Source organism: Manis pentadactyla, chromosome 6 (assembly GCF_030020395.1).
Source record: "Manis pentadactyla isolate mManPen7 chromosome 6, mManPen7.hap1, whole genome shotgun sequence".
Lineage (NCBI taxonomy): Eukaryota > Metazoa > Chordata > Mammalia > Pholidota > Manidae > Manis > Manis pentadactyla.
Genome location: NC_080024.1, coordinates 67,505,480 through 67,526,216, shown reverse-complemented (window position 1 = coordinate 67,526,216; position 20,737 = coordinate 67,505,480). Strand labels below are relative to the sequence as shown.

At 39.1% G+C, this 20,737-nt stretch overlaps 1 protein-coding gene across 10 annotated transcripts in view; it reads right to left on the bottom strand.

The window, feature by feature from the left end:
- ABCB11 (ATP binding cassette subfamily B member 11) overlaps positions 1-20,737 on the bottom strand; it is a 206,389-nt gene that overhangs the window by 63,036 nt on the left and 122,616 nt on the right. For 8 of the 10 annotated variants that reach the window (XM_057503940.1, XM_057503944.1, XM_057503941.1 and 5 more), the window contains 4 exons: positions 18,214-18,388; positions 14,429-14,542; positions 9,539-9,649; positions 7,449-7,574 (listed from right to left, as the gene is read on the bottom strand). In XM_057503940.1, the coding sequence (XP_057359923.1) occupies positions 7,449-7,574; positions 9,539-9,649; positions 14,429-14,542; positions 18,214-18,388 (526 nt within the window). Of the gene's footprint in view, positions 1-7,448; positions 7,575-9,538; positions 9,650-13,729; positions 13,750-14,428; positions 14,543-18,213; positions 18,389-20,737 lie in introns of those variants that run through there. The other 2 variants (XM_057503949.1, XM_057503947.1) reach the window with 2 other exon arrangements.

The window sequence follows — 20,737 nt, the reverse complement described above, 5'->3', positions numbered from 1 at the left end:
AAGGAAAATTCATTATATTTGCCATGTCAATGTAACAGTAGATGCATTACAGAGAACTCATTGCACTGAAGAAGCTATTTAAAATATAATCAAAGGAGGTGAAGCTAAGATGGCGGCATGAGTAGAGCAGCAGAAATCTCCTCCCAAAACCATATATATTTTTGAAAATACAACAAATACAACTATTCCTAAAAGAGAGACCAGAAGACACAGGACAACAGCCAGGCTACATCCACACCTGCGAGAACCCAGCGCCTCGTGAAGGGGGTAAGATACAAGCCGCGGCCCATCGGGACCTGAGCGCCCCTCAACCCAGCTCCCAGAGGGAGGAGAGTAGGCAGAGCGGGAGGGAGAAGGAGCCCAGGACTGCTGAACACCCAGCCCTAGCCATCCACACCAGAGTGCAGACACAGTGCATGGGGTGCTGGATACTAGCGAAGCAGGACAGTAAGACCTGTGAGTGGGTCCCCGCAGTGGGCACCCCTGAGACAAAGAAAAGCAAGTGCTTTTTGAAGTCTTAAAGGGACAGGGACCCCACAGCTGGACAGAAGCACCCCAGCACAATCAGCCCAGTAACTGGGAATCCCAGGGAACTCCGGGCACCCCAACCTCCGGGGCAGCAGTGCAGCTCAGAGGCCACTCATGGTGATAAACAGCCTCCCACTCATTCCCCTTCCACAGCGACTCTGTCATAGTGGCAGAGGCCACACCCACAGCAACCACAGAGCTTAACTCCACAGTGGCCGGGCACGAATCAGAAGCCCCATCTGCGCACAGCTACCCAACACAAGCTACTAGGGGTCGCTGTTCTCCCAGGAGAGGAAGGCCACAACTAGCAAGAAGGGACGTTCTCCCAGCAGACACATGCACCAGCTCCGCACAACTACCTCTATCGCCATAAAAAAGGCAGAAGAATTTGATAAAGACCAGATTAACCCAGACAGTCTCCCCTGAAAAGGAATCTGGGGAGATAGACCTAACCAATCTCCCTGAAAAATAATTCAAAATAAAGGTCATAACCATGCTGATGGATCTTCAGAGAAATATGCAAGAGCTAAGGGATGATGTCCGGAGGGAGATTACAGAAATGAAACAATGTAACAATCTCTGGAAGGACTTAAGAGCCAACTGGATGAGGTGCAAGAGGCCGTTAATGGAATAGAAATCAGAGAACAGGAATGCAGAGAAGCTGACGCAGAGAGAGATGAAAGGATCTCCAGGAATGAAACAATATTAAGAGAACTGTGTGACCAATCCAAATGGAACAATATCAGCATTATAGGGGTACCAGAAGAAGAAGAGAGAGAAAAAGGGATAGAAAGGGTATCTGAAGAAATAATTGCTGAAAACTGCCCCAAACTGGGAAAGGAAATAATCGATCAGATGACAGAAGCACAGAACCCCCAACAGAAGGGACCCAAGTAGGACATCACAAAGACACATAATAATCAAAATGGCAAAGATCAAGGACAAGGACAAAGTTTTAAAGGCAGCTAGAGAGATCAAAAAGGTCACCTACAAAGGAGAACCCATCAGGCTATCATCAGACTTCTCAACAGAAAGCTTACAGGACAGAAGAGAATGGCATGATGTATTTAATGCAATGAAACAGAAGGACCTTGAACCAAGAATACTGTATCTAGCACGATTATCATTTAAATATGAAGGAGGGATTAAGCAATTCCCAGACAAGCAAAAGCTGAGGGAATTTGCCTCCCCCAAACCACATCTACAGGGTATTTTAGAGGGACTGCTCTAGATGGGAGCACTCCTAAGACTAAACAGATGTCACCAGAGAAAATAAAATCACAGCAAAGAAAGCAGACCAACCAAATACTAACTAAAGGCAAAAAATAAAATCAACTACCCACTAAAAGCAGTTAAAGGAAACACTAAAGAGCACAGAATAAAACAACCAACATATAAAGAATGGAGGAGGAGGAATAAGAAGTGAGAGAAGAAAAGAATCTCCAGACAGTGTATATAACAGCTCAATAAGTGAGCTAAGTTAGGCAGTAAGATACAAAAGAAGCTAACCTTGAACCTTTGGTAACCATGAATCTAAAGCCTGCAATGGCAGTAAGTACATATTTTTCAATAATCACCCTAAATGTAAATGGACTGAATGCACCAATCAAAAGACACAGAGTAATAGAATGGATAAAAAAGCAAGACCCATCTATATGCTGCTAACAAAAGACTCACTTCAAACCCAAAGACATGCACAGATTAAAAGTCAAGGGATGGAGAAAGATATTTCATGCAAACAACAGAGAGAAAAAAGCAGGTGTTGCAATACTAGTATCAGACAAAATAGACTTCAAAACAAAGAAAGTAACAAGAGATAAAGAAGGACATTATATAATGATAAAGGGCTCAGTCCAACAAGAGGATATAACCATTATAAATATATATGCACCCAATACAGGAGCACCAACATACCTGAAACAAATATTAACAGAACTAAAGGAGGAAATAGATTGCAATGCATTCATTCTAGGACACTTCAATACACCACTCAGTCCGAAGGACAGATCCACCAGACAGAAAATAAGTAAGGACACAGAGGCACTGAACAACACACTAGAACAGATGGACCTAATATACATCTATAGAACTCTACACCCAAAAGCAACAGGGTACACATTCTTCTCAAGTGCACATGGAACATTCTCCACAATAGACCACATACTAGGCCACAAAAAGAGCCTCAGTAAATTCAAAAAGATTGAAATTCTACCAACCAACTTCTCAGACCACAAAGGTATAAAATTAGAAATAAATTATACAAAGAAACAAAACTGCTCACAAACACATGGAGGCTTAACAACATGCTCCTAAATAATCAATGGAGCAATGAACAAACTAAAATAGATATCAAGGAATGTATGGAAACAAATGACAACAACAACACAAAGCCCAACTTCTGTGGGATGCAGTAAAAGCTGTCTTAAGAGGAAAGTATATAGCAATCCAGGCATACTTAAAGAAGGAAGAACAATCCCAAATGAATAGTCTAACATCAAAATTATTGAAATTGGAAAAACAAGAACAAATGAAGCCTAAAGTCAGCAGAAGGATGGACATAATAAAGATTAGAGAAGAAATAAATAAAATTGAGAAGAATAAAATAATTGAAAAAATCAATGAAACCAAGAGCTGGTTCTTCGAGAAAATAAACAAAATAGATAATCCTCTGGCCAAACTTATTAAGAGACAAAGAGAATCAACACACATCAACAGAATCAGAAACAAGAAAGGAAAAATCACAACAGACCCCACAGAAATACAAATAATTATTAGAGAATACAATGAAAACCTTTATGCTAAGAAGCTGGAAAACCTAGAAGAAATGGACAACTTCCTAGAAAAATACAACCTTCCAGGATTGACCAAGGAAGAAACACAAAATTTAAACAAACCAATTATGAGCAAAGAAATTGAAGCAGTAATCAAAAAACTACACAAGAACAAAACCCCGACCAGATGGATTTACCTCGGAATTTTATCACACATAAAGAAAAGACATAATACCCATTCTCCTTCAAGGTTTCCAAAAAATAGAAGAGGAGGGAATACTCCCAAACTCATTCTATGAAGCCAACCTCACCCTAATACCAAACCAGGCAAAGACCCCACCAAAAAAGAAAACTACAGACCAATATCCCTGATGAATGTAGATGCAAAAATACTCAACAAAATATTAGCAAACCGAATTCAAAAATACATCAAAAGGATCATACACCATGACCAAGTGAGATTCATCCCAGGGATGCAAGGATGGTACAACATTCGAAAATCCATCAACATCATCCACCACATCAACAAAAAGAAGGATGAAAACCACATGATCATCTCCATAGATGCTGAAAAAGCATTCGATAAAATTCAACATCCATTCATGATAAAAACTTTCAACAAAATGGGTATAGAGGGCAAGTACCTCAACATAATCAAGGCCATCTATGAAAAAACCCACAGCCAACATCATACTGAACAGTGAGAAGCTGAAAGCTTTTCCTCTGAGATCGGGAACTAGACAGGGATGCCCACTCTCCCCACTGTTATTTAACATAGTACTGGAGGTCCTAGTCACAGCAATCAGACAAAACAAAAAAATACAAGGAATCCAGATTGGTAAAGAGGAAGTTAAACTATCACTATTTGCAGATGACATGATACTGTACATAAAAGAAACCCTAAAGACTCCACTCCAAAACTACTAGAACTGATATCAGAATACAGCAAAGTTGCAGGATACAAAATTAACACACAGAAATCTGTGGCTTTGTTATACACTAACAATGAACCAATAGAAAGAGACATCAGGAGAAAAATCCCATTCACAATTGCATCAAAAAGAATAAAATACCTAGGAATAAACCTAACCAAAGAAGTGAAAGACCTATACCCTGAAAACTATAAGACACTCTTAAGAGAAATCAAACAGGTCTCTAACAAATGGAAACTCATCCCATGCTCCTGGCTAGGAAGAATTAATATCATCAAAATGGCCATCCTGCCCAAAACAATATACAGATTTGATGCAATCCCTATCAAACTACCAACAGCATTCTTCAATGAACTGGAACAAATAGTTCAAAAATTCATATGGAAACACCAAAGACCCTGAATAGCTAAAGCAATCCTGTGAAGGAAGAATAAAGTGGGGGGGATCTCACTCCCCAACTTCAAGCTCTACTACAAAGCCACAGTAATCAAGACAATTTGTTACTGGCACAAGAACTGAGCCACAGACCAATGGAACAGAATAGAGGTTCCAAACATTAACCCAAACATATTTGGTCAACTAATATTCGACAAAGGGGCCATGAACATACAATGGGGAAATGACAGTCTTTTCAACAGATGGTGCTGGCAAACCTGGACAGCTACATGTAAGAGAATTAAACTGGATCACTGTCTAACCCCATACACAAAAGTAAATTTGAAATGGATCAAAGACTTGAATGTAAGTCATGAAACCATAAAGCTCTCAGAAAAAAACATAGGCAAAAATCTCTTAGACATAAACATGAGTGACCTCTTCTTGAACATATCTCCCCGGGCAAGGGAAATGAATGAAAAAATGAACAAATCAAGCTGAAAAGCTTCTGTACAGCAAAGGACACCATGAATAGAACAATAAGGTATCCTACAGTATGGGAGAATATATTCGTAAATGACAGATCCAATAAAGGGTTGACATCCAAAATATATAAAGAGCTCACACACCTCAACAAACAAAAAGCAAATAATCCAATTAAAAAATGGGCAGAGGAGCTGAATAGACACTTCTCCAAAGAAGATATTCAGATGGCCAACAGACACATGAAAAGATGCTCCACATCGCTTGTCATCAGAGAAATGCAAATTAAAACCATAATGAGATATCTTCTCACACCAGTAAGGATGGCTACCATCCAAAAGACAGACAACAACAAATGTTGGCGAGGTTGTGGAGAAAGGGGAACCCTCCTACACTGCTGGTGGGAATGCAAATTAGTTCAACCATTGTGGAAAGCAGTATGGAGGTTCCTCAAAATGCTCATAATAGAAATACCATTTGACCCAGGAATTCCATTTCTAGGAATTTACCCCAAGAATGCAGCACTCCAATTTGAAAATGCCAGATTCACCCCTATGTTTATCACTGCACTATTTACAATAGCCAAGATATGGAAGCAACCTAAATGTCCATCAGTAGATGAATGGATAAAGAAGATGTGGTACATATACACAATGGAATATTACTCAGCCATAAGAAAAACACAGATCCTACCATTCGCAACAACATGGATGGAGCTAGAGGGTATTATACTCAGTAAAATAAGCCAAGCCAAGAAAGACAAGTACCAAATGATTTCACTCATATGTGGAGTATAAGAACAAAAGAAAACTGAAGGAACAAAACAGCAGCAGAAGCACAGAACCCAAGAATGGACTAATAGTTACCAAAGGTAAAGGGACTGGGGGGGATGGGTGGGTAGGGAGAGATAAGGGCAGGAAAAAAAGAAGGGGGCATTATGATTAGCATGTATATTGGGGGGGCACGGGGAGGGCTGTGCAACACAGAGAGGACAAGTAGTGATTTTACAGCATCTTACTATGTTGTGACTGTGAACAGGGATGGGGGGGACTTGGTGAAGGGGGGAGCCTAGTAAACATAATGTCCTTCATGTAATTGTAGATTAATGATACCAAAATAAAATTAAAAAAAGAAGATGTGGTACATACACCCAATGGAATATTATTGAACCATAAGAAGAAAACAAATCCTACCATTTGCAACAACATGGATGGAGCTAGAGGGTATTATGCTCAGTGAAATAAGCCAGGTGGAGAAAGACAAGCATCAAATGATTTCACTCATATGAGTATAAGAACAAAGAAAAACTGAAGGAAAAAAACAGCAGCAGAATCCCAGAACCCAAGAATGGACTAACAGTTATCAAAGGGAAAGGGACTGGGGATTATGGGTGGGAAGGGAGGGATAAGGGTGGGGAAGAAGAAAGGAGGTATTAAGATTAGCATGTATAATGTAGGGGGAGGCATGTGGAGGGCTGTGCAACACAGAGAAGACAAGTAGTGATACTACAGCATCTTACTATACTGATGGACAGTGATTGTAATGGGGTTTGTGGGGAGGACTTGGTGAAGGGGGGAGTCTAGTAAACATAATGTTCTTCATGTAATTGTAGATTAATGATAACAAAAAATATATATCATCAAAGGAATTTAATTCAAGGCATGAATGAAATGTTGAAGAGAATGATTATGAGAGTGTGAAAAGAACATAGACTTTGGCATCCAATAAACCTGAGTTCAAACTGGGGAAAAGTCTCAATCTCTCTGACTCTGCTTCCTTATTTGTAAAATGGTCATATTTACCTTTGGGTGTCATTATGAAAATAAGTAATCATTTTTATAAAGTAATTGACATGTGATTTTTAAAATGACAGTTTTTAATATTTATTTTCTTAGTTTCAATCTATGTTCATAGTCAAATAAACACAGGAAAAAAAGACCAAGTACTTTTTGAAATTGTGTAAAATTTCTTGAAGCAGTCATCAAAAGCTGTTCCCTCTTCATTCTAGCTAGGTAAGCTTTCCTATACTTAACATTTGGAAAACATTAGAACAGTATCAATTTTGTTACAATACAAAGAAATAAACAGAAATGTTAGATCACTGCTAAGGCACTGATACTATTTTGAATGTATCTGCAAGTTCAGTTACGTCACTGAGCTGGTGTGCTAGTTATTCATCACACATTGCCACCATGCAGGGAATTAGTCCAGTCAGTTCAGTCAGAAATCATCAAGTCAGCTATGTGTGCATCAGGATGGTCTCAGTGTATGTAGTGTTTGACCAATATACCACCTTTTGCATATCACCATTTGCACTCTCCCATTCACATCTATTGAGAGGTTCCTGAAAGACACACACCATGCCTTCACTGGGGTCGTAGAATCGCTGAATAAGCTGCAGGGTTGTGCTTTTCCCAGCTCCACTGGGTCCTACCAAAGCTGTCATTTCCCCTGATTTAATGACCATGCTGAGGTTATTTAAAATCTGTAGAGAAGAGTAAAAAACAGTGATCAGATTGTCAGCAATTAGGCAACAAGTTAGGATGCTTTGTGAGGACACTGTGTGTTTACTTACACCCGCAAAGCAATATTCATCAATAACCAGCACATTAGAAAACAGTGCCTAGGATGAGGTTTTAGCATTTAGGAAGTTATTTATTAATAAACCAATAGCTGCAGCCAGCAAATAAAATGGTGTGTACTAACACTGTTGAAGTAAATAAACCATGCCAACTTTAATAGTATGTTCCAAAAGCTAATTTAAAACACCTCTGATGTACTGGGACACATCAAGGAGACTATTCCAATTTAGTTAAGGGAAGGCAGTCATTAAGGTAGAAATAAAATACTAATTTACCAACCAAAGATTAACAATAAACCAATTTGCAAATTTTAACTTGTCATATATTTGTATTGTGTGCAAACATATTATTTGAATAACTTTACCTAACAAACATTTGCGGTGTGTTTGCCAAGTACAAAGCACTGTTAAAAGTAGAGAATGAATGCTGGTAAGTCCAGAAAAGGAAGAGCAAGAAGCTAATTTGTAACCAGATATTGGATATTTTCACCAACTCAGTGGTGATTTTGTGCTTATTATGTAAAGGTGGTTTGGGATCCTCTGTTTGACAAAAAAACCTCACACGTCTTTCATTTTACACTAGAGAGTTAGGCTTGCAAATACATTTTCACTTACTGGACTACATTGGCCTGTAATCTCTCCCATGGAAGGCAGGCATAGAGTGTGCCTTTTATCATTACAGCCCTCCACAATGAGGTGCCCAGCAAGGCTAAACACATCCTCATGGTATGAATGAAAGACATATATGAGTCTAAGTAAGAAGATTTTGTTAAAGCAAACACTTGGTATTGGGAATAGAAAATAAAACAGAAATGAAGTAAATCTGCTTCAATTCAACCAATATTTGTTGAACAACTATTACAAGCTGGTACTGAACAGATATTATAAAGAAGGTTTTGGCCATCCATTCAGAAATCTTTACTAAGTGAGTATTACCTTGTGATTTATATTTAACAAAGTACTTTTATATATGATACTTCATGTTTACATACACATGTGGTATATAACATTAATACAAAAATACTTCAGAAATATAATCAGAATATATATGTACTTATGTTCTATTATATATATGTATGATATATGTGTGTATGCATGTATGTGTGTATATACTTTGCAGTACATTACATTATAGGTATGTAGTGTCAGAATTAAGTTGCATGGGATTTAGTTGCATGGAGGGTAACAAATACTAAGAAAGGGCAGATCTGTTAAATATGAGGAATAAGTCTCATTTCAAAGAAAATTCATTCAGGGAGAGTAGATCTTAATTTTCCTATGGAGTAAATTGCCTTTAAAGATACTTGCTCAGTAGGAGAAGTTAATTTTCTTCAGCATGTGTCCTGGACAATCACCTAGTACAAGGCACACGAGCATGATATCCTACGACTACCTTTCTTCCAAGGACTGATCTTGGGACCATTGTGAACCTACAGATGGGGAGTACAAAAAAAGCTCCAGACCGCAGCCCACCTTTGCAACTTCATGCCCACTCAGTGTTCTGCCTTTTGACGTCTCTGAGCAGCTGGTTGACACAGTTGTGCTTCTTAACTGTTCTGAGTACCTTGCAGTTTCCTCAGCTTGTGGTCACAGTGAAAGGGCTCTCATTTCAAAAGAGCACCACACAGTTACTTAATCTGAATGTGCTGACAGACTGTTCCTATGAGAGGGACTTGCACATTATTGTTGTCACAGAGGATGTGGTTTGCTGCCTGAGAATAACATACTAGGATACTTCTAGAGAAATGTGCTGCTGGTCCTTTTTCCTGGAAACTGAGTCATCCTTCAGAACAGGTAATTTGTGTCACTGAAAATCAACCATTAAAGAAGAAAATTCTGCTGTTCCTGGGGATAAGATTGGCACTTACCTTTGCCTCTGGTCTAGAAGGATAGTGGAAGGTCACATTATGGAATTCAATTTCACCATTAACTTGATCCAATTTGTAACCATCTTCTGACATGCAGTCAATGACAGGTCTCTGGAGTAGAATATAAAAGGGATATAACAAACAAAACATTAGCAACCAAATTGAAAAATACATCAAAAAGATCATTCATCTGGAAAACTTAGAAGAAATGGACAACTTCCTAGAAAAACACTTTCCAAGACAGACCAAGGAAGAAACAGAAAATCTAAACAGACCAATTACCAGCAAAGAAATTGAATGGGTAATCAAAAAACTACCCAAGAACCCAAGAACAAAACCCCAGGGCCAGATGGATTCACCACTGAATTTTATCAGACATATAGAGAAGGATGCAAGGATGGTACATTAGAAAACCTATCAACGTTATTCACCACATCAACAAAAAGGACAGAACCCACATGATCATTTCCATAGATGCAGAAAAAGCTTTTCACAAAATTCAACATCCATTCATGATAAAAACTCTCAACAAAATGGGTATACAGGGCATGTACCTCAACATAATAAAGGCCATATATGACAAACCCACAGCCAACATCATTCTTAACAGCAAGAAGCTGAAAGCTTTTCCTTTAAGATCGGGAACAAGGCAGGGATGCCAACTCTCCCCACTGTTATTCAACATAGTACTGGAGATCCTAGCCATAGCAATTAGGCAAAACAAAGAAATACAAGGCATTCAGATTGGTCAAGAAGAAGTCAAACTGACACTATTTGTGGATGACATGATATTGTACATAAAAAAACCCTAAAGACTCCATTCCAAAACTACTACAACTACTATCTGAATTCAGCAAAGTTGCAGCATACAAAATTAATACACAGAAATCTGTGGCATTCCTATACACTAACGATGAACTAACAGTAAGAGAAATCAGGAAAACAATTCCATTCACAATTGCATCAAAAAGAATAAAATACCTAGGAATAAACATAACCAAGGACATGAAAGACTATAAGACACTCTTAAGAGAAATCAAAGAGGACACTAACAAATGGAAACTCATTACATGATGGGAAGAATTAATATTGTCAAAATGGCCATCCTGTCTAAAGTAATCTACAGATTTAATACAAACCCTATCAAAATATCAACAACATTCTTCAACGAACTGGAACAAATAGTTTTAAGATTCATAGGGAATGGCAAAATACCCCAAATTGCCAGAGTAATCCTAAGAAGGAAGAATAAGGCAGGGAGAATTTTGCTCCCTTGCTTTAAGCTCTGCTACAAAGCCACAGTAATCAAGACAATTTGGTACTGGCACAAGAACAGACCCATAGACCAATGGAACAGACTAGAGAGCCCAGATATAAACCCAAGCATATATGGGCAATTAATGTACGATAACAGAGCCATGGATATACAATGGGGAAATGACAGCCCCTTCAACAGCTGGTGTTGGCAAAACTGGACAGCTACAAGTAAGAGAATGAAACTGGATTATTGTCTAACCCCATACACAAAAGTAAACTCAAAATGGATCAAAGACCTGAATGTAAGTCATGAAACCATAAAACTCTTAGAAAAAAACATAGGCAAAAATCTCATGGACATAAACATGTGACTTCTTCATGAACATATCTCCCCAGGCAAGGGAAACAAAGGCAAAAATGAACAAGTGGGACTATATCAAGCTAAAAATCTTCTGTACAGCAAAGGACACCATCAGCAGAACAAAAAGACATCCTACAGTATGGGAGAATATTTTCATAAATGACATATCTGATAAGGGGTTGACACCCAAGTTATATAAAGAGCTCATGCACCTCAACAAAGAAAAAGCAAATAAGCCAATTAAAAAATGGGCAGAGGATCTGGACAGACACTTCAAAGAAGAAGAAATTCAGATGGCCAATAGGCACATGAAATAATGCCCCACATCGCTAATCATCAGAGAAATGCAAATTAAAACCACAATGAGATATCACCTCACACCAGTAAGGATGGCCACCATCCAAAAGACAAACAACAGCAAATGTTGGCGAGGATGCAGAGAAACGGGACCCCTCCTACACTGCTGGTATAAATGTAAATTAGTTCAACCATTGTGGAAAGCAGTTTGGAGGTTCCTCAAAAAACTCAAAATAGAAATACCATTTGACCAAGGAATTCCAGTCCTAGGAATTTACCCTAGGAATGCAGGAGCCCAGTTTCAAAAAGACACATGCACCCCTATGATTTTTGCAACACTATTTACAATAAGCAAGAAATGGAAGCAACCTGTGTCCATCAGTAGATGAATGGATATAGAAGATGTGGTACATATACACAAAGGAATATTATTCAGGCATAAGAAGAAAACAAATCCTACCACTTGCAACAACATGGATGGAGCTAGAGGGTATTATGCTCAGTGAAATAAGCCAGGCAGAGAAACACAAGTATCAAATGATTTCCCTCATCTGTGGAATGCAGGAGCAAAGCAAAAACTGAAGGAACAAAACAGCAGCAGAATCACAGAACCCAAGAATGGACTAACAGTTACCAATAGGAAAGGGACTGGGGAGGATGGGTGGGAAGGGAGGGAGAAGGGGTAAAAAGGGTATTACTATCAGCACACATAATGTAGCAGAGGGAGGACACAGGGAAGGCAGTATAACACAAAGAAGACAAGTAGTGATTCTATAGTATCTTACTACACTGATGGACAGTGACTGTAATGGGGTATGTGGGGGGACTTGATAATAGGGGAACTCTAGTAACCATAATGTTGTGCATATAATTGTAAATAAATAATACCAAAAGAAAAACAAAGAAAACAAAAAAAATTTTTTTTAAAAAAAGGATATAACAGCAACACATATTTTACACATTTACTGTCTATCTTGGTTTGAATTTACTCATAAGACAGAACCCCAGGAAAAACATTGCAGAGATTTGCTAATGATAAGTTGCTTCCACAGTAAATATTTATTAATAATAGCAGTAATACTACCATTTATTGTGAGATGAGATATTATGTTACTATAATTTACTATAATTAATATAGTACATATAAAATATACTAATATATAACCAAACATAATGAAGTAATTAGTATAAAATTAAATATAATTAGTAGAAAATACATGATCAATATATGATATATATCACTTTAATTAAATTAATATCATTATTTATTGATATATTACAATATGATAATATATAATAACAATACAATAATATGGTATGTAGTATGGATTTATAATTAATATATCAGCATATAATGTATTGCTATTATTATGTACTATTATATTATCAAGATACCATGGAAGCAATGTACAAAGTGCTTCTATACGTTTTCTCATTTATGTAATTGTCCTGTGACCTAGCTAGACAGGGGAGAGGCCCATTTGTTCACTTGGGGAAGTAGCGCAGTCTCAGAGAGGTTAAATATCTTACCTAAGGTCACACAATTAGTCAGCCAAGTTGGGGCCCAATGATACTCTACATTTGAGATTCTATTGCAGATAACGATTAAAACTAACTGAAAGTCCTCAAGTGGTGTCTACAAATACTTTCAGCTTTTAGTTGGTATGTTGGATTTCATCTCTGTTGTTGACAGCAGTGAGTCTAATCTAGAGCTTAACCATTCTAGTTAACAGGCAGGAGTGAGGGCCTTCTGCTACAAGAAACTTGTAGTCAGCTTCTTCCCTCTGCTGCAGAAATCATCATCATCTCTCTGTCCAGGGCTGTAGTATAATCTGTTTTTTAGTTCTTGGGTTTCTAGTAAAAGTTAATGAAATAATTTTTAAATACCTTTTTGTAAAAGTTTTTGTAATAGTTTGAAGGGCTTCTTTGGCTCACCATTGTATTTGTGCCTATTACAACCCTCAGAATGAGGTGCGCTTGGGACAGCTCAACATGTCTATGTGGTTTTCAATCATCTCTCTGTACTCCAACATATGAAACCCCAAAATATAAAACAGATTAGATGATGAGCAGTTTCCTCAGGCAAGTTATAGATCTCATTAATACTTATGATTTAGGGGACCCGTGAAGTGCCCCTGAATTTCCAGGGCTTCTGACTCTTAGCCCCAGGCATTTTTACAGAGGAAAAGGGGAAGAACAACATATGGCCATCTTCCCTGTTCTGTTCTTGGGTTTTGACTTTCTAGCTTGACCTCCAGTGTGCTTCAGTAGCTTACTGAGGAAAATCCCAGCCTGGGTACCACAGGCTTTTAGAAGCTCGTAAAGACTTTCTGTCTCTATTTAGAAGATAATCCAGTCTTACAAACTTGGCCTTAAAGTTTTGCATGATATGCCTCCTGCCCATCCCTGCAGCCTCTGCTCCTTGTTCACTCTGCTCAGTCACACAGACCTTGTTTTAGCTCCTTGCATTCACCAAGCCCTTTTCCAGCCTTGACATCTCTCCTCCATGAATACCCTCCCTTCTCTCACCTCCATGCCCCACTCCTCTTCCTATCTCCCTTGAAGCCTGACTCTCTCCTTTGGTTCTCAGCTCAAACACTACCTCCTTCGAGATGATGTCACCATCACTCAGTGTAAAAACTCCTTCCCCCACCTCAATCACTATTACATTGATTTATTTTTACTACCTTCATTGTACTTCTCACTGTCTAATATTATCTTATCTTTGAATGTGCTTACTTCTTTATTGCCTGTTTCCCAGTATGATATGAGAGCAGGGGCCTTATTTATTCTATTTCATTCTTGCACTCCCAATTTAGAATGGGGTCTGGCTCATGACAGCATTTATTAAGTACTGCTGAATTAAGGGCATTGTGATAGTTCCTCATATTTTGAAGACGGAGAATAATTCCTCAGATGATCATTCCTCCACATACTCCAAATCTGCCATGACAATAACTTTGGCTTTTACATACCCGGTCTATTGTCTCAAAAATGCTGGTGGCTGCTGCACGCCCAGTTGCAAAGGCTTCCAAACAAGATGATGCATTGCCAAGATTTAAAGCTCCTACTATAACGCTGAGGAAAATCTGAAATTAAAAGTGATAAGCATAGTTTTCATGTTTTTGTCAATTTATAAAATGTGCTCACTATCATTTAGGCTCTCTGTGTGAACTCAGAGATTTCTTGGAAATATTCTTCCATGGGAATTTGAAGGCTAAATAGCTTTTGGAAACACCTTGAATAATTTTGTTCTGCAAAGCATTTCCAATTTTTCTACTGTTACATTTTAAAATACTACACTATTTTTGACTGAATGTCATTATTCTAAAAAGAAGAACATGTTTTGAAATGAGTAAGAGGTCTAAGCAAGGCAACATGTAGTCACAAAGTGGGTTAGAATAGTGACATGATCATTTGATTTGTTATATAAATAACCTTATAGTGATTTTCTAATTGAAGGGTTACTGAAACAATAAAGACACTATTATTGGCATGATTGTCATGGAGACTGGTATATGCCATATAAATCTGCTACAATTGCTACTGCTATTTACTGCTACTAGTATACCAGTTATCAGGATAACTACTACCACTAACAGTAATAACAGCATAATGATAAGGTTTGTCTCTAAGTGCTTTACCTGTATTACTTCATTTAATCCTCACAACAGAAGAGGAAAAAGAGGTATATGGAGGTTACCTAACTTAGCCCTGTATCACAACGTGTACTAAGTAGTAGAGTAGTATTTGAATCCATGTTCTTAACTGACATTCTGGCTCCCAGGCTCATGTGCTGCTGGCTGCGTGGAGGTGGTGGCCAGGTTCCTGCACAGGGCAGAGAAGCTGCCCTTTGACTCAACAACCTAGCCATCTCATTAATTTATGGCATGTCTACCTGATCATGACCAGCTGTTCCTACCAAATAGCACTCTGTTTTTATCAGTGCTATTTACAAAGGAAGAGCCAATGAGGCAATTCCTCACATTAGTGCAGGAGGAGCACAAGCCTCTTTCTTTCTACCCTTTCAACCAAAGAATAGGTGCTAGTCTTGTGACTCACATAGAAGCTGCTTCACTGGTGGCCATCTGTTGGGCTCTGGAGTTATTTGTGAGCTAAAGTTTGGATCTTGCATGAATGTAGTCTTTTTGAGGTCATCAAATGATCCTAGTCTGTCATGGTTTCCATGGGCCAGATTCTTCCCACTGGTTATGTCACATCAGGGTAAAATACTCCAGAGTTCCTCCCCCTTCTCTTTCTTCCCTGTGGCTTGACCATGGGGCTTCTCAGAGCCTCCCAGCCTTGTCCCTCCCTCTCCAGGAACTCCATTCCACACATCAGGATGATACATGCCAGCCCCTCTTTCCTTCTTGAATTCCCCACTCTATGCTTGGAGACAAACACTCTCTCTTCATCTTTCTTGTTCCTTTTCCTTAATTATGGCAGGTAGTTCTTCTCTTGGGCAGATTACTAATCTTTCAAGACCTAATGTTTTTATCTGGGACACAGGGATAATGCAAATCTCATGGGGTTGTTAAGAGGATTAAGTGAAATAATGTGTCTAGAGGTGATTGATTAATCTGGTGTCAGACACATAAATAATAAGGATGATGATGATGAAAGAAGTTAGATTCCACACATAGGAAGTGATAAGGTAACAGACAGAACAGTACTTGTGCTCTAATTTGGGTTAAGACCACCTTGATCAGAGGTTTTTCTATCTGAGCAAAGAAATACTTCCATATGTCCTAGATCAGCAGTCAACAAATATTTTCTGTAAAGGACCAAATAATAAGTATTTTAGGCTTTTCAGGTCATATGGGCTCTGAGGGAATTACTCAACTCTGCTATGTAGCATAAAAGCAGCCACAGACAATAGTAAACAAATGACTGTGCTCGTGTTCCAATAAAACTTTATTTACAAAAAGTCAGCAGGCTGGACTGGCTTGTGGGCACTGGTCTAGTTTGGAAACGAACTCACTAGGGGCCTAAACTGAGTCTTGAAGTCAAACCCTTCCTCAGCTTGGCAAGCAAATGTCTCTCTCAGGATTCTCAGGAGAAGAGTGAATGAGATAGGACAGAGACAGGCACCTAATACCACCCCAGTAGGTAGCACACATCAGACCATCATGTCCCACCCCAAACCACACTCTTTAGCCCTGTGGACAGTAGTGTAGGAAGAAGGAGGGCAAGGAAGACCACTGGGGAACAATTCATCTGTGCTCTGTGCTGGAGAAAAGAGGGCCTGTGGCACAACACATGCAGAGGTAGGAGAACAGTAGTCAGTGTGCCGGGCCCTGGAGCACAGAGACCTGAGTCCAAGCCCCACTCTATGCCACTCGGCACATACTCTAAAACCTCAGGGTTCAATCTTAGTTTTAAGTAGTAGCATAATGACATCAACTACAGAATGAAGTTGTGAGTATTACAAACAACAATTATATTAAAATAGCTCACTTGGTGCTTGACACCTTGTTTACACTGAATAATGTTACTCTCTATTATTTTTTATTATCAAGTCCTAAAACTTGGGGGGGCATGACAGGCAGCCTCCTGCACCATTCAGTTCCCTTTCATCTTTTTTCCTAATAGATCACAGAGAATGGTTTTTGTCTGTGTGCAAGTGATACTAATTAGTCACTTATGTGAACTACTTACCATTTATGCCCAATTACCATGCAGCCAATAATAATTTTGTGTATCAAAAATATGTTAGATTAACCGAACTGCTAATTAGTTTAGTGGATTAAAAACACTCAACTCAGATGACACTTATGCAGCCTTCATAGTTTGTTACTCAGAACTACAGCCATAAATGTGCCTGCATGCACAAGAAAGAGAGGCAGGAGAGAAAGAGAGGCAGATAAAACTTTTAAAGAATGTTTCTCACCATCCCAAAGGAAAATTTCTTGAGGTGTCAGCTAAAGCTTGCAGGAAGAGGTTAGGGGTAAGAGGGGAGGTTAGTAACCAATAATTGAAAGAGACACATAGTGTGCCATCTGCACACAGTAAGTGTTCTCACTTGAATTATTTCCAGAAGGTAAGGGTAGCTCTCTCACTTGAAATATTTACAGAAGGTATCCTCCTCATAGCAAGGTTGAAAGTGTGAACTGTTAAATTAGTTAAACAGGAGGTCATTAGACTGAGGTAGCTCTAAAGCCTTAGTAGCCCCCTACACAGGCAGAGCAAAACCTAAGCCTAAATCCTTCAGGGTTATGAAATCAAAACTTAAGGACAAGCAATCACAAACAGCCAATTAAGCTTTCCCAAATAAGGCAACCACATAAGCTATAACCAATCAAATAATTTCCTTGCTTTGCTTCCACCTCTTCTCCATGAAATTCTTTCCCCTTGCACCTATCCATGGAACCCTTCTAACCACTTCTGGTTTTGCACTTCCTGATTAGAATTATTTTTGCTCAAATAAACTTTTAAATATTTGAATATGCTTCAGTTTATTTTTTAACAAAGCCATAAAATTGGATTCTTGCTAGAAAGAGCTACCAAAGGGTTTTTAATCCAGTGTTTCCAAATAGAATTGTGTATTTCTGGAAATCATTACATCCCTGGTCTCATCAACTCAAACTCTCAGCATCCCTTTATTATAAAGTGCATAAGTATTGCTTGTTTCTGCAGATGGACTCCAAATCATTGATGCTTTCCTCCTTCAGACACTAAGGAATAAACAAAATGTCTTAACTACAAACTTTTCTGAGACACCAGCAGAAGTATTATATCTAGGTCATCAAGATCAAAGTACCTGCACAAGGGTTCCTGCTGTATATTCACCATCATCCAGGACAAGTTTGGAGCCATACCAGAAAGCCAGTGCATAACATAAGAAGATGAGACACCACATGAATCCAGTAAAGAATCCCATCACTATCCCTTTTCTAATTCCCCAACGCTGGGCAAACACAAGATTTTTCTCGTACCTGTGAAGAGAAAACATCTGAGTCTATTTCAGAACAGCAGCAGCTCAATTTACAATGTTTAAAACAGGCCACAGTCTGGTGGTTTTACTCAATGATGACAAAGTCACCCGAAATGCTGAACAGCTTCAGGTAAAGAAAGGACAGTAATTCCTGCGTAATTATTTAAAGTTTGTTTCAACCTTGCAGTGGAACATGTTGAGGGGATAATGCCTAATAAAGCTTCAGTGGGAGAGGATTAAAGATGGTGGCATGAGAGGTGAGACAGAGGCTTCCTCCTAAAACCGCTTATAATATGAAACTATAATTAATACAACTAAACCTGAAAGAGCAAGGGGAAAGAGGACTGCATACACATGGAGAAAAGAGCAGATCTCATGTAACAGGGTAACGTATCAAAGCTGTGGTCTGGCAGGACACAAGCCCTTCCCCCACACCAACTCATAGGCTGGAGGAAGAGGAATGGAGCAGGGAGGGAGTGGAGGCCTGGGACTACTGAATACCTAGCTCCGGAGATCTGAGCTCAGAGCACAAACCTACATTTCAAGGTGCTTTCATGATACTCTCATGATTAGGGGATTGGAAAGCTAAGACAGGCAGAATTCCTGGAGAGACTGAGATTCCAGCCACTTGTGGAAAGCAGGGATCCATATCTGGCTGCTCCAGGACAAAAGAAAGGCCGGCAGTCTGAGAGACTTCCTAACAAGGAAGCCTTAGCAAGAGGGCTGCTAAAGTGGCAAGGATTGCACAGAGCATACTGCTCAGGAGAAAGGACAGGTAGACAAAATTGTCTGAGTACACTCTGCCCAGCAGGTTGGGAGCTTTCGTGATTTCCAGGTACCCCAGCTCCCTGACTGGCTACACAGCTCCAAGGACCGCTGCTGTGATAGGCAGCCTACTGTGCTTTCTCTGGCCAACCCCACCTGGCTCACAAAGTGGCAAACCATACCCTGGCATTAGGCCAGCCAAGGGGAAGATCTGTCTACAGCAACTACAAACGCAAAGCACAGAGGCTTATATCTGTGTGCTTGGCCCACTGGCTCAGGCAGTGGAGACAGGCATAGCGGCCGGGAAGCAGGAAACAGCTCTTTCCTTCCCCCAGTCACCAATACCACTCCCCTGCAACCCCCGACATTGCTTCAGGGGCTGAGCAGCTACAGAGAGTAGAGCTTCTGGACACTAGAGGGCGCCATATACAAATATGAAATGCCAAAGGAACCTGGTTCAGAATAAAATTAATATAACTCTGGACAAAGATGACATGGACCTCAAGACTCTTCCTGAAAGGGAGTTTAAAATAAAAAGCATTAACATGCTAATGAAAGTACAGAAAGACATTCAAGAACTCAGGAATGAATTCCAGTCAGAGATCCAATTGTTGAAGAGCACAATGGAAGGTAGTAAAAGCAGGTTGGATATGGTGGAGGAGACGATAAATGAAATAGAAACTAGAGAAGAGGAATACAAAGAAGCTGAGGCACAGAGAGAAAAAAGGATCTCTAAGAATGAAAGAATATTGAGAGAACTGTGTGACCAATCCAAATAGAACAATATTCTCATTATAGGGGTACCAAAAGAAGAAGAAGAGAGAGAAAGGGATAGAAAGTGTCTTTGAGGAGGTAATTGCTGAAAACTTCCCCAATCTGCAGAAAGAGATAGTCTCTCAGGCCATGGAGATGCACAGATCTCCCAACACAAGGGACCCAAGGAAGACAACACCAAGACATGTAGTAATTAAAATGGCAAAGATCAAGCATAAGGACAGACTATGAAAAGCAGCCAGAGAAAGAAATAAGATCACATACAAAGGAAAGCCCATCAGGATAACATCAGATTTCTCAGCAGAAACCTTACAGTCCAGAAGGGAGTGGCATGATGTATTTAATGCAATGAAGCAGAAGGGCCTGGAACCAAGATTACTTTATCTGGCAAGATTGTCATTTAAATTTGAAGGAGAGATTAAACAATTTCCAGATAAGCAAAAGCTGAGAGAATTTACCTCCCACAAACCATCTCTACAGTCTATTTTGGAGGAACTGCTATAGATGGAAGTGTTCCTAAGGTTTAATAGCTGTCACCAGAGGAAATAAAACCACAGTAAAGAAAGTAGAACAGCTAATTACTATGCAAATGCAAAATTAAATCAACTATTCCCAAAGTCAATCAAGGGATAGACAAAGAATATAGAATATGATAACTAATATTTAAAGATTGGAGGAGGAAGAAAAATGAGGAGAAAAAGAAAAGAACCTTTAGATTGTGTTTGTAACAGCATATTAAGTGAGTTAAGTTAGACTCTTAGATAGTAAGGAAATTAACCTTGAATCTATGGTAACCATGAATCTAAAGCCT